The 15,653-nt window shown below is 36.7% G+C and overlaps 1 protein-coding gene and 1 pseudogene across 1 annotated transcript in view; both read left to right on the forward strand.

Moving 5' to 3' along the window:
- The window catches only part of LOC107675140 (myelin regulatory factor-like protein), a 37,334-nt gene extending 28,989 nt beyond the window's left edge, over positions 1–8,345 (forward strand). The window contains exons 17-25 of the mRNA XM_016469379.1: positions 759–821; positions 988–1,043; positions 1,622–1,819; positions 1,900–1,947; positions 2,331–2,415; positions 2,694–2,768; positions 4,949–5,057; positions 6,721–6,795; positions 8,065–8,345. Of these exons, the coding sequence (XP_016324865.1) occupies positions 759–821; positions 988–1,043; positions 1,622–1,819; positions 1,900–1,947; positions 2,331–2,415; positions 2,694–2,768; positions 4,949–5,057; positions 6,721–6,795; positions 8,065–8,151 (796 nt within the window). The 3' untranslated portion in view covers positions 8,152–8,345. The remainder of the gene's footprint in view (positions 1–758; positions 822–987; positions 1,044–1,621; positions 1,820–1,899; positions 1,948–2,330; positions 2,416–2,693; positions 2,769–4,948; positions 5,058–6,720; positions 6,796–8,064) is intronic.
- Positions 8,346–11,159: 2,814 nt separating this feature from the next.
- Positions 11,160–15,606, forward strand: LOC107675139 (uncharacterized; annotated as a pseudogene).
- Positions 15,607–15,653: the final 47 nt, after the last annotated feature.

Below are 15,653 nucleotides of genomic sequence, written 5' to 3' on the forward strand. Positions count from 1 at the left end.
ATATACTTTTTAACCTCAAACGCTTGTCTTGTGTAGCTCTGCAATGCGCATGCGTACTCTGTGCAGTCCCGTTCAAAACAGTTAGGGTATGTCGAAAAACTCCTATCACATTTTCTCCTCCAACTTCAAAATCGTCCTACATCGCTGCAGTTAAATGACCGATCGTTTCGCTAGACAAGACCCTTATTCCTCATCTGGTATCGTGTAGAGCCCTTTGAAGCTGCACTGAAACTGTAATTTTGACCTTCAACCGTTTGGTAGCCATTGAAGTCCACTATAAGGATAATAATCCTGGAATGTTTTAATCAAAAACCTTAATTACTTTTCGACTTAAGAAAGAAAGACGTAAACATCTTGGATGACATGGGGGTGAGTAAATTATCATGAAATTTTCATTTGAAAGTTAACTAATCCTTTAAGAACCTGCAGGTTAAAGAAACATTCCCAGTTAAATATTGTTTATCAATGCTCTGTTTGTCACTACCACAGAAACCAATCAATTTGTTCTTTAATTTGTAACACTGAAAAATGTGTAAATCTAGAAATGCATTCTCATTTCAAATTGACGATTTACAGATAGAGACTTTTATAGCTTAAATAACAAACACTGTTACATGTAATCTGGAATATTTCTTTAACTGAAGGTATTGAGGGAAGTTTAAGACCAAATGAAATTCTACTGTATCTTGATAAAATGTTTCAATAAACATGACAGAATCATTCTGCATGTGACTTTATTTTAACTTGTTGTTTTGCAGTGTCATTTCTGTTACTGCACTCTATATGTTGACATTACGAGAGGACATGGACTTCAATAACAGGTACAATGTCATCATCAGTGATGTTATCTCTACAGACCAATGCATTGGGTGCACACTGACTGATACAGCATTTTATCAGCATTATTGCTTGTTACGTCAATGTTACTGTTACTCAATGGGCTTCTATTTGGAGTGAGATTTAACTTTGTTTTCTTGGCATGTACAGTCTCAATAACACCAGTGTTATACCACCTTACACCACATCAGCAGCACTGACCTCAGGTAATTTATGTAGATATTTAGAGATACTGTATTTAAGTTGGTTTGTCTGTATATTCTAATCACTGTTTATTTTGGTCCCACTTTATATCAAGTGGCCCTAATACCTGTGTACTTACATAGTAACTAGATGTCTACGTAGTATTTAACCACAGTGTAAGTACGCATTGGTACATATTATCTAGAGCTGTAATATTTCTGTAACTACACACATGTAACAACCCTCCGAATGGTTTGTGTAAGTACAAATGTGTAACAGGACATATATATATAAAGTGTAACACTTTCTTTACCAAAAAGTGCTGTTAGTCCTGTTACACATTTGTACTTTCATTACCAAAAAGTGTTGTTACCAATGTCCTGTTACACATTTGTATTTACACATACCATTTAGTGGGTTGTTACATATGTGTAGTTACACAAACATTACAGCTCTAGATACTATGTACCAATGTGTATTACACTGTGGTTACATACTACGTACACATCTAGTTACTATGTAAGTACACAGGTATCAGGGCCACTTAATATAAAGTGGGACCTTTATTTTATATGGTGAACTTCATTTTGACTGTTTGCAGTGTTTTCCACCACCTCTCCTGTTCCCTGGCCTCCAGACATCGATGTCTCCAATGTGTTTTATTCAGATGAGGTCTACTGCTGTCCTTTAACTTTAATTCATAATCACAACACCCAAATGACAGACACAACTGTCCCCTTTGATGCCCTGTCACATGTAATCACCAATCTGAGAAAAACACAGAAAGGTCAGAGACACGGTGGCAGTGTTCAGTCTTCAACTATACTTTTTTATATATTTGTGGCTATCTTCATGACATTTTCGTTTATTCCCATTCAGAGAAGTGGTTAGAAAATCTGCCGGAGAAACTGAAAAATTCTACTGACTGTAAGTTGAAAGATTAAAGGTTTGTTAATCGGACGAGTCCAGATTATCAGATGCACAATGAAAGAATGAATCCTTATCATCGCCTTCACACTGAAACTAAAATATTGCATTATGGTCAATTCATTGTGTTTTATAGAGACTAGTTTTTGTTCACTTACCACTTTCATTTTTGATTTCATTTTTTCATATAAAGTTTTCTCAAAGAATAGCCTCTGTGTGGATCGTTTTGGTTCACAAATATTAGTTTGTGAATATTTGTGACCGTCTTCGTAGGATAAATCCATTAATTTGAAACATTTCTTATTTCTAATTACAAAATGAATGTAGCTGTTGCCACAGTAGTGATTCACACCTTTAGGTCTTTGATCATGTCTTCTTCGCAGGGACAAACACAACTATACAGTTCATCCTCATAACACAGAATCAACAAGTTATAGATCAGCAGTACTGTCAGTGGGAGAATTGTGGGTGGGTATCAAACTTACATCTTCAATGTACACAAACATTCAACAGGACGCTCATTTTTCATTTTCTCTCTCAGTATAACACAATATGGTGTGACCAGTTGTATGTTCCCTGTTATGAAAGAGTTATGTTATGCACATTATGAAAGGGGACTATATTGGTCTATGATGCTCTTTACAGAGTTAATAGCACTTGGGGATTTCTTGACTTACAGCACTAAAGTCATCAAAGAATGTTAAATTGTAATACATTTGCATTTTACTTATTGATGTGTTTTGTAGGAAAGGAAACTACACCTACCTCATTCCCCTCAGCAAACACATCCCACCCAACATGCCCATAACCCTCCAAATGAAGTGAGTAAAATATTGTTGATACTGCACACAGTCTTCATTATACTGCACTCCAGGTTTCATAAGAGTTTAATTTTAAGCTCATTAAGTTTAAGTATTGGAACAGAGCCACAGCACAGAACATTTACCAGCTTTAGACAGACACTTTCATAGGAAGAGTTCATCCAAAAGAAAATTCTGTCATCATTTACTAACTCTCATGTTCTTCAAAACTTTTATGTTGTTGTTTTTCCTGTGGAACTCAAAAGGAGCTGTTCTGAAGAATGTTCATAGTGTTATTTTCCATTTTGACAGTTTATAGTGACCACATCTGTCAATCTGCATAAACCAGTCATAACAGTATCAAAACAACAATGTATGTGACTTGTGTGCTATATTTGAAGTCTTCTTAAGTTTTATGAACCAAATTCCTTTGTTCCTGGTTCCTTTGGAACAGTTTTGGCATTAAACAACACTGGTTCTCATGTTTTGTATGACCAAGATGAGCCAGTTTGAGAATGACATTTGAGAGCTGCTGAAGAAGTGAAGATTTTTAAGAGTTTGGTTTGAGGGTGAGTAAATTATGGCAGAATTAGATTTTTTTTGGGTGAACTATTCCTTAATATCATTTTGAGCAGGGCTAGACCAATAAATGTGAACCATTTATCAGGTAAACAAATAAAGATAATACATGTATATATGGGCTTATATGTTAATACTAAGGTAATAAGACTAATTAAGTGAATCTAGTGTACTTATATCCAAAAAGGGTGTTTCTCTGCTTAGACGCTGAGAAGTTTGAAAAATGGTTGGATGGATACACTCTAAAAAATGCTGGGTTAAATATAACCTAGCGCTGGGTTATAAATAGACAAACCCAGCTATTGGGTTGTTTTGACCCAGCTATAGGGTTGTTTTGACCCAGCGGTTGGGTTCAAAACAACCCAATAGCTGGGTCAAAACAACCCAATAGCTGGGTTTGTCCCTTTTTAACCCAGCGCTAGGTTATATTTAACCCAGCATTTTTTTAAGACAGAACTGCTTGTGGTTTCAACAAACCCATCACTTTATCTACATTTCTCCATCCAGTTAGGCTCATCATCCATAACTCCTTCAAAAACAGCTAGAATCCTTGGAGTTGTGATTGATGATAAGCTGAATTTCTTAGACCACATTGCTAAAACTGCCCGGTCCTGCAGATTTGCTTTATACAACATTAGGAAGATCCGGCCCTTTCATTCAGAACATGCAACACAACTCCTTGTTCAAGCTCTTGTTCTATCCAGGCTGGACTATTGCAATGCTCTCTTGGCAGGTCTTCCAGCCACTTTCCATGTCGCTGCAAGATTAATCTTTAATGAGTCGAAAAGAACGCACGTCACACCTCTGTTCATCAATTTTCACTGGCTACCAGTAGCTGCTCGCATTAAATTCTATGTACCCTCTAGAAACTTGCGTTCTGCAAGTGAACGACGCATTATTGGGCCATCTCAAAGAAGCACAAAATCACTTTCACAGACTTTTTCATCAACTGTTCCCTCCTGGTGGAATGAAATGCCCAACTCAATCCGAGCAACTGAGTCCTTATCTTTATTTGACCCTCTAACTCTAGCACTTTCTATTCTTTTTAAAATCTACTTGATCTATTTAGCTTTCTATTTTTTCTATTCTATCTACTTGTTTTTCTTTGTGTGTGTGTGTATGTAAATATGTATGTGTATGTGTGTGTGTATATATATATATATATATAGGAAGCAGAAAAAAATTGCCAAGCGAAAAGATCTGAATGTCTTTGACAAGGCCCAGATAGTTATGGCTAGACAACTGGGTCAGAGCATCTCCAAGACAGCATCAGGGTCATGGGTGCCCAAGGCTCATTGATGCACATTTAATTCATTTTTTAGATTTCAAAACTTTAACATGCGTGTTGACTTTTTATATCCACTGTTTAGTGTTATAATCCATATATATACAGAATTTAGATACAAAGTGTTGGACATGTTAATATGTTAATATGAAGAACTGTGGCATTTTGCTGATGGCTGAATTGTAGCTGTGCAGATAAAGAGGCATATCGCAATGCTGCTTGAGTAATATTGCTCATATATAATAAATAGACAGATAGTAGGTATTAAAATAGATGTCTTCATATGTGGTTCACATCATCCTTGATATGAATGAGTGTTTTTCTTACATTTGAGCAGCACAACTGAGTTGTTGGTGATTCACCTGTGTTCATATGATGAGAGTGAGCAGTGCTATTCAGTGCTCGACTACAATGGCCCAGAGTCAAACACTGCTCTCAACACACAGGTACTTTAGCACTTTACTTTCAAAGCAACATGCATTATAAACACCTTTCCTAATAAATGTAGTAATTATATTTAATTATATATTCATAAAAGTTTAAATACATAATATATTTGGAGTAATTATTTTATAATAATAGTTTGATATAATTTGACAAGTGAGCTTTATTGACATTTATTGCTGACACATTTATTATACACAGCACATTTGTTCACATTTATTGTTTAACAACATTTATTCATTGTGGACTATTCAAACTTTGATTTTATAGGATATTCATTTTAGGGCTGTTCATGAAATTTATGGTTAATTCTAATAATTTCTGTGATTAACAGTTAAGCTAAAAGAGGTAATGCATTAGGGCCAAGTTCAGTTCTGGACACACTGCAAAGAATTTCTGTAAAATATTTTTGGGAGTTAATTCGGTTGTAGAATGCGATTGTCATTCCTTTAAAATTACTGAACTGTATATGCGAGATTTACTAACAGCTTGTGCCAGCGCAAACCCTTTTTTGGTGTTAAAAAATAACTGTCAGGATTTACTATAGTCATGCAGTGAGAAATTAGTGATAAAAAGGCATGGGCACAGTAATTTTTCAGGCTGACCTTAATGCATATGCATTTGTAAGAGTGTCCCTTTCAGACACAAAATTAATATTTAAATAATTTAAAGAAATATTACTTAAGTATTTAAATAAATCACACAACATGATTTACTAAGGTATGCGGTAATCAATTTGCTGGTATTTGCGCTATCATTTACCACCCAAAAAAGCACGTTTTAACTAATTTTGCGCTTGACATGGCTGTGATTGTTGCTGCCAGGAGGAGGCACCGCAGAGAACAGAGAGCACGTGGTAGAAGGGAGAGAATTTTTTCCCCACTCATATTAATTTATTTGGAATGCCAGAGGAATACATTATTCAAACATATCCTTATGCTAATTTGCGCTGCTCTTGGTAGCTAGTGTTGGTCATTAAGGAAATGAGATGTTGCGTCTTTGTTCAGAACAGGATTAAAGGCACAATATGTAATTTTATGTAATTGCTAGAGGGCGCGTATTCAAAATAAACAAACAGACAAAGGCGTAGTTTGATGACGCCGTGACTGAGTGTGGAATCATGGGAGTTGTCGTCTTCATCCCCACAGCCTATAATGTTACTCTGTGCGGTCATCACCTGTCTATTAAAACGCATAATATATTAAAGCGTCTTTGGTGTTTCCATGTTTTCTACAAAACAAAACCGGAAATCGAGGGGTTATGACGTCATTAGCAGGCGACACAATGACACATATGGACACGGTCCGTGTCTCTACTTAAAATTGCTTATTTCTCTGGATTTAAACATTCTTCGAAACATTTGGGATAATGTAAGTACTAGGGGTTGAACGACTTCTGATTTTTTGAAGTCGACTTTTATGTGATGAAAGTCGAGTCGAAGTATAATGTAAGTGCACAAGTCAGCAAAATATATAACACTGTTCTAGTGGTTTTTGGATATTTTAATAAAAAAGTTTTACATATTGTGCCTTTAAGCATTAAAAGGTGAATTGACCAGCCAAATTTATCTGCAGTGTGTACGTGGCCTAGGTAAAATAAAATTTTTAGTAAAATGGTTTTTGATGTCATGCATTTATTAGATTTTTTTTTTTTCCTTTTTCACAGGGCTACATACATAAATGGACACTGGCAGTGGCAAATCACTATCGTGCCTCTTACCATTTCCGCTCTTCTGTTGCTGTGAGTTCCTGTGTATCTTTGTGTTTGTGTGTTAATCTGTGAATATATGCTGTCTTTAAATAAAGACTTTAGTCAGAGAAACCATATTTAATATGACATAAATTAAAATGAGGCTGGAAGGGGCATAAGTACAGTCCGTTCAGTGGGCCTCATTCATGAAACTTTTGTAAATATTTGAGTAAATTCAGAGTAATTTGAGCGTAAAATGGGCCTTACTTAAAACTTGCCGCTGGATTCACAAATGCATCATAAAAAAGGGTGTGTGTGTGTGCACACGCATTCACTTTTAGCATAATCCCCATTCATGAATTGCATGTACAGGAATATTGTGGGATCTTTGGACTCCCTTTTTTGGTTTGGCTGCTGTATATTGCATAAATGCAGAAGAGAACTAATTGTCCATATGCCTAAAAAAGATTATTCAATGAAAGTTTTGGCAGACAAGATGGCAAACAAGACTGCTGCTCCTAATAGGCTAATAGTACTGTATGATCAAAAGGAAAACAGACTACGTTGCTGTTGATTTTTGTTTATCAGTAACATTTATTTTCATATTTTACTAATTGTTAACTAATTAAGTTTGTTATGACATGAAATTCATAAACACAATTTTGAAGGAGTGAAACCATCTAACCTTTCATTAATCACCTCATCGTTCGCCTCGCACCAGCATTAGTTGTTTCGGCATCCTTCCATCTCCATTAATTTAAGTTTCTTGCCATTCATACTTATCTTCCAAGCACTAGTAGACCCTGTGGGTTTATCAGAGCTTGAGTTAAAGCCACTTCCCTGAGCCCATCCACTGTGAACAGCAAGCCAAATAGGTTTAACCTCAATATTTTAAAGATTACCCAGCTATATGGTCTCATAATATGCATTATTATGCAGTGTTATTAAAATGAAAATATGAATACTTTCATTAATCTGAACATTTACATTAGAATGGCTTTATGAATGATTTACTCAAAAAGTAATTTTGCTAATGTTTCATGAATGAAGCCCAGTGTGTTGTAGTGTTGTGTTCTTGAGTGTAAACCATTTAGCCAAAGAAACATGGAAAACACATCTTCAGTGGACCAAAACACAGGGCTTGTAAAAATCAAAGATTAGCTATGACCTTAACAATATGAAATATTGGACAGACTGTACTTCTGTCTATGGTACTGCCAAATTAAATGTTAAAGTCTATGGCAATGATGGTGTGACTAGCAGCATGACTTAAATCGTTTGACCATATACTTTCAGTATAGATGTGTTCTTTTCACACAGGGTTTGGCTGATTGTAACACCGATCTGAACTATGCAGAAATTTTATTTACTGACTACCACTTCCAGTTCTTCCGTCACTGTGACTGATCAACACCCTTCAAAAGCAACATCAAGTGATTTGTCTGCATTAGTTGGTGGTAGAACTGCAGGTTGTAAATTATATACAGAGTCTTTTCAAGTCTTTCATTTGCAGATCTTGCATTGTTGCTGAAAAAAACATTTGGAATATGTTTGATGTTAGTTTATTCTTATTTTCATGGTGTTTTGAAATCAAAAGGAAACACATAAATAAAGAGATGATTGTTGTTTTGTACACAATCGGGTAATCTTTTACTCTGATACTCATACACACTGTGTTCCTGTATTGAACTGAGCACATTACATAAACCTGTGTGCAATTATGTTGACCAAATGATTTTTGACCAAATATTTGATTGTTTCAGAAGTCAAATTGTTTTTATATCTAAAGACTTTTATTGATTTAAGGTTTTATCTGATATCTAATATCTAATATCTAATATCTAATATCAAACCCTAAAATAAAGGAAGATTCTGTCAGCCCACCATCACACTGTGTACTTATTATTATGAAAGGAATGCATTTAACAGTTCCATATCAAGTCTCTGAAAATTATGTTACAGAAATTAATTGTGTGGTGTAAAGTTTGTGAAAAGAATTGTGAGCTACAAGTAGTTTACCATAGTATATTGAAAGTTAAAATTAAAAAGTATTTTGGTAAAACCAATGTTGTGTAATACTATTGATTACAGGTCAATTACAAGCAAGAATGTGGTTGGATACTGAAAATTATGTGTGTAACAGCTGGACGAATCAGACACATAATTAGTTATATTTAACAAATAAACCACATACATTCTACAGCAAACGGGCAAACCATGAGGTTCTCTGGAAGCCTTCCCCCTAAAGGACAGAACAGACCTCAGGTTACCACAGTAACCAGATAAACTTTATGACCCCAAAAAACATAGAGAGAGTCTCCCTCTTACTTAACTCTATGAATGAACGTGTAAATCCCCAGGACAATGTGTGTATCATTACTGTTTTGTACATTGTCTTTTGTATTGTAGTATTGTATACTGTTTTATGCATGCCTTATGATAGAATTATTACATATTGTAACCCTATTGGTACTGTGTTTGATATCAAAATAACCCTTGTTTAGTCCACCATCCACTGGTGCATACCACCTCCTTATAACATACATTGTATGCTTGTTATATTAATCAGAGTATAAAGGGACATAAAACTACCTGCCCACTGATCATGCAAATAAGCCAGCTTTCCCCCCCGAAAGTTTAAGTTGCCATTGGCTCACTGATCCCCTGGAGGTGTGACCTCCATAGAAGTTAAAAGGTCTCGCTACCCCATGACCTCCCTCACTTCTTCTTCTTCTTCTATTCTGCTTCGTCTTCTGGTTGCCGCTCGTGCGGAACTCACTAAGTTCCGGGGTGGGAGCTGACCTGTTGGAGCTACACCTAAAGGCAAGGACCTAGAAGCTAGTGATTCTCTGTTCAGCCCCATCAACCCACAGGCTTTGTTGGCACAGTTAGGCAACGTGTCAGTCTCATAATCTGAAGGTCGTGAGTTTGATCCTCACATGGGGCAGCGTGGTGCTTTTTGAAACCTGAGAGAGCTTAGACCAGAGGTCTCAAACTAAATTCCTGAAATTTCCTGTTAATGGGAAACGCAACGTTTTGTCAACCTTAATGTGATATTGTGTTCATCTTAATGTAATATTGACTTGATTCTAATACAACTCCATATGTACTGCCAAGTGAAGCCCCATTCAGAGAAAACTGTTGCAATCAATGCGTCAAGGATGCACTTTTCTTGACAGGACACGGCATTCTTCACAGAGTTCATGATGGGACAGGATCACCTGAAGCTCCCATTCCACTGCATTCCAAGAAATAGCATCCCATTCCATCCCATTTGTGACAAAAAGAAAAAGTTTGTGTGATGAAGTAGATATCCCACTCGGCACAGCGCACACACACCACATACCACAAACACATACTCACCACGCTAAAGTTCCCTCCCCTCTCCATTTGGTTGCCAGCCAAGCGGGTGCACATGCCGCCTTAATAGCACATGGACAGTTTCACACACTACATTTCCCTGTTCCAGTTTCATTCTGATCATACATACTATATAATGCATTCATTTTGTCATGTTTACGTCTTGTGTATTTAGTGTTTGTTTGTTCGTCACGAGTGTTTGGCATGGTCAGTCTTTTTGGTCAGGCTGGCGAAACCGAGCGATTGAGCATCAACCACTTATGACGTCACCGTTGGCGCTTATATTATTTGTTTATTATGTGTTTGTTATGTTTAAATGAGGTTTGTGTTTTAAAATATGTCTATTGTATATATGTAACGAGTTTAGTAGGAAATTTATTATTTTGAAAGTGGTACGGCCAAAGGAGGGGCAGAGTCTGGCCTATAAAAAGGGAGGCCAGACTCATACTTGTCACTTGTTAACCACGTCGAACGTAAGCCTGCAAGAGTAGTGCCATCAGCAACCCCCATCAAAGTGAGTATATTGAAGATACGCTTTGTCTATATATTTTTTATATATCTTTTTCATCTTTATTTTCCAGTTTGTTGTTTCTTTGTCACTTTGTATTTCTTTTTTTTTTTTTGGTGATTACACAATATACAGTATATTTCTTCATGCCATCACGCAGGACTTTGTATATATCTACAGTGCTGTAAATAAACTACACCTTGCACAAAAGTGCTATTGTGGGTAGAGCCATCCGTTTTACAACTTTATGGAAACTTTTTACGTCCCCAAGTGAGTTGGTGGTTCTCAAATTATCACAGTTTGATATATGTCTAAAATTAAGTATTGGGAATGGATTGACATCGCAAGAACAACTCGAGAGTGTTATTCAAGTTTAGCGTAACTGCTGTTGGCGTTACTGCAATGTTTCTTTAATTCTGACGTCGACTTAAATGCAGGGTTGTGGCAAAGTTAATGCCCTGCTGGCTCAATGGGCCAGAGGGTTGAAGACTGAAGTTTCTGTCCACAGCCAAAGGATAGGTCTGTCAGAAGTGGGATGAAGGAGGCCATGAAGCAGAGTCAGCCTGAACCCCAGCCCCAGCCTGCTGCACCTGTGGCAACAAGAATTGCACCACATTCGTCAGTGGTAAAATAATTACAATTTCATTTTTAAATCATTGAAGCATCAGTTTTTTTTAAATCATTGAAGTATTGAAGTTCAGTTCAAATTCGAGGAAGTACAGAAAGTAAAAGGGAAAAAAGAAAAAGCAAGAAAACTATGAGATGTTGGCTGAGACCTGCTAATTTCACACCTCTTGTACAGTGGGGGCAGCTGTAGTCTGCTGATTGGTCAGTCTGAATATCTCAGGTTTTAGTCACATGGTCAAGGATTAAAGAAGAATGTAACCTGTGTGCTCTCTCTCTTTCATCTCTGGGCTCTACTCTTGGATTGTCCTCTTCCTTTCTAACTGAGCTCTGCCTAGGTTGAAGGTCATTGAGCTAGCTCATGTCCCTCATGACATCTCTCTCTGTAGTTCTCATATGTTAAAGCTACATTTTCTATCATGCAAATACTTTGTAGCTATTTCAAGAGTAACCTAAGTCAGTACTGCTAATAAATCATTCCTCTAATGGACTACACTACCATTCAGAAAGAAGTGTTTTTGAAGGCTGCATTTATTTAAAATAGTAATATTGTGAAAAATTATTACAATTTAAAATGCTATTATAACACATTCTGTCTTTTCACTGAAATTATCATTTTCTTGTCCCTTTTTAGTTTACCAAACCAAGATTTACTGGCTCTCACATCGCTGCAGCAAAGCCAAATCTTAGTGTGGCCAGGAGACCTTCTCGGGTTGAAGATCAGCCCAGCGCAGCAGTGTCTAGTGCCTCTATACCAAGCACAACTGTCTCTGTAAGTAATGGCATAATCCACATTGTATTCTATGAAGATACGTTCCACGTTCCGTTCTATCCAAATTATTAAACGTTTTAAAATATTTTTTTAATCCCAGAGAACCATATTTTAATGAAGAAAAAGCAATATAAGTCACATGGTCAAGGATAAATGAAGAATGTAACCTGTGTGCTCTCTCTCTTTCATCTCTGGGCTCTACTCTTGGATTGTCCTCTTCCTCTCTAACTGAGCTCTGCCTGGGTTGAAGGTCACTGAGCTAGACTCATGTCCCTCATGGCATCTCTCTACTTCTCATGTGTTAAAGCTACATTTTCTCTTTTTCATTCTCTATCTCAGGTAACATTCCACATACACGCTGGCTATTATTAATTGTACACGTTAATAATTATTCCATCATACAAATACTTTGTAGTTATTTCAAGAGTCAGTACTGCTAGTGCTAATAAATCATTCCTCTTATGGACTACACTTCCATTCAGAGAGAAGTGTTTTTGAAGTCTGCATTTATTTAAAATAGTAATATTAATATAAATAGTAATGCTTGCTATTATAACACATTGTCTTTTCTCACATTTTTAGTTTACCAAACCAAGATTTACTGAAATGCTCTCACATTGCTGCAGATAAGCCAAATCTTAGTGTGGCCAGGAGACATTCTCATGTTGAAGACCAGCCCAGCGCAGCAGTGTCTAGTGCCTCTATACCAAACACCACTGTCTCTGTAAGTAATAGCATAATCTACATTGTATTCTATGAAGACACATTCCATTCTATCCAAATTATTAAACTTTTAAAAATATATATTTTTTTAATACCAGAAAACCATCTTTTAATAAAGAAAAAAGCAATATTATATAAATAGATTTCATACAAACTACCATTCAAAAGATTTGGGTCAGTAAGTTTTTATTTTTTTTAAGATATTGATACTTTTATTGAAAAAGGAGGCGTTACATTGATCAAAAATCTCAGTAAAGACATTTAATGTTACAAAAGATTTCTATTAAACATGATGTTACAAAGGATTACTATTTGGAATAAATGCTGTTCTTCAAACTTAATTCTTAAAAAAATACCACTGTCACATTTATGGACTTTGTTGTGTTAACTCTCCTCATATTCCTTGACCTAGTTTCTGTCTCCCCTTGATTATGTTATTCAGTTCACCTGTGTCTAGTTAATTTACTCATTCGTCCCTCACTGGTCTGTCTACTTAAGTTCTAGTCTGTTCAGTTTGTCTTGGTCCGTGTGTTACTGCCGTCCTCTGTGTGGATTAATTAAAGACTATTTACCATCTTCGTGCACTTTCCTTAACACCGTAAGCGTGACAACCACTGTAATGCAATTTTATTAAGTATCAGCCATTTTCACATTTTCAACTAATAGTAATGAATGTTTTTGTTCAATAGAATGGTTTCTGAAGGATCATGTAACACCGAAGACTGGAGTAATGATGCTGAAAATGTGTTCTTGCCCCCATAGAAATAAATTACATTTCACAACTTTAAATTGTAGTAATGTTTCATAATGTAACCATATCTTTTTACTGTTTTTACTGTATTTTTGATCAAATGCAACTCTGGTGAACAGAATAGGTTTCTTTTATAAACATTTGGACCTCAAACTTTTAAACTGTAGTGTATGATTTAATCTAGGATTTGTTAAAGTTATTGTAATGTTATATTTACAAAATCTATTATATTTTACTTCATGATTGTACAGACACCAGATGCTCAAGTTCCAGCCGCTGTCCCCAGAGCCACTGCAGATGTGTCCAGTCCCGCTCAGCCATGCAGTATTGTCTCCGTAAGTAATTTCCTATTCTGTTGGTCTAAAAATGTAATTAAATCAGCTGTCGCCAGAAAAAACATCTATTTAGTTTTTTTTCACTTAATAGAGATGTGAAAAGGCTGACATGCCCTGAAATTTTGAATCTAACTTTTATAACCAGTAGTTTCTTAAAACACATTCAAGCTGAAAAACAACAACAATCAAACTATTGTCATAATGTCAATTGAGTTTACTTGATACTGATTTATTAATGATAAACAATGTATAGATGTTAACATTCATGTGTCAAAATAAAGAGATATTGTTTGTAAAAATCTCAGAAAATTTTTATTATTTAATATATTAAACAGGATTTCAGAATAGTTGTTTCATTCCTTTTTTTTTGGATGACAGCAGTGTATAATGTAAAGTTAACACTTTTATTGTCATAATAATCACTTTAATACCAAAGGTATTTAAGTGAAAACTATAATTGCAATGATAATTTCATGTGAAAGTAGTCATGGGTAAAAATAAATTGCTTAAAGTGCTTAAAAAATAAAATTACCTTTCTTGACTGTTTTGTCTCTTTTCCTTCACAGACAGCTCCTTCTGGGGCATTATTGCAAGGTCCATCTGTAGTTCCACTTCCTCGTTTGTGGTCGGAGACCTTGCCACCAGAGGATCACAAGTGGATTGGCAAAAGACTTTTCAAAATGGGATCCAAGGGAAAGCCAGAGCTTCGTGATAACCTCCAGCTCTGGTAATACCCACCACAGCCAGCACTTATTTACAACCAGGCTCCAGCTCCAGCTCCAGACAGATTCTTTTGTCATTCTCTTCTGCTGTGGATGCCGTACAAGCTGTGGAGGGTTAAGGTTCTCTGTCCCAATCCTGCCTGCGAACAACATCAGCTGACAGGAGGTGGTTTGCACAAAAGGGCATGGCAGGTTCTAGACATTGACAGAACGTACAACATGGTCACAGAAACCCTCATCTGTACCAAGTGTAGAGCCTCGCATGTGTCCTGGAGTCAGACTGTCCTGCAACAGGTAGATCTGGGCCATCGCTCTGAGTTTCAGGTCATTCTCACGCGGAAGTACGTACACTTTCATTCCTCATCCAGTTGTTAGCCCATCATCACATATATATGCAAATACTTTACAAATCAAATATCTCAAATATATGAATGTGTGGATTTTGCATTTCCTAAGGTACACCTGTGATATGCAGGTCATCCGGCTCTTGTGTGAGCGTGGCTTAGGCAACAGCCCCACGCGGGTGATCAAGCAGCTGCGTGAAAACCACAGCAAGCAGTGGCTCCATCGTCTGGCCCGGTACACCACCCAATGTGTTGACTTCCTCAATCAACCCGGGGTGATGCCAGTAAAATTACAGGAGCCCCCAGAGCCTACAGTGGTGCCAAGCAGCAAGTGGCTGCTCACGGTTTACAGCCAAGACATCCTGACAAGGCTGGATGAAATCCATGCAAGGATAACATCCACCTATGGCTCTGTCTTGAAGATGGATTCCACTAAAAAGGTTAGTTGTCGATTTGTTTATTAATGCTGTTGTTTATATACCAGCATGGCACTGTATCTGTATTTTACATGGTGTGATGTTTGATTATATTTACAGCATGCTTCATATCATGTCTTATTACAGATCAGTAAGAAGCTGGCTGGGACAGCGAGGGGAACGGGACTCTGGCTTACCTCTGTTGGCAATGAGTTTGGTCAGGTGCTCATAAGTGTGCTGACAGCCCAGGAAGGAGCAGGACTGGACATGATGGTAGATGGTCTGGTGAAAAGATACCAGCAGGCTAGTAAAATGAAAGCTGAGCTCCAGGGGCTTTTTCGAGCGACGCGAGGC

Source organism: Sinocyclocheilus anshuiensis, unplaced genomic scaffold (assembly GCF_001515605.1).
Source record: "Sinocyclocheilus anshuiensis isolate Anshui unplaced genomic scaffold, SAMN03320099.WGS_v1.1 scaffold1824, whole genome shotgun sequence".
In the NCBI taxonomy this organism is placed as follows: domain Eukaryota; kingdom Metazoa; phylum Chordata; class Actinopteri; order Cypriniformes; family Cyprinidae; genus Sinocyclocheilus; species Sinocyclocheilus anshuiensis.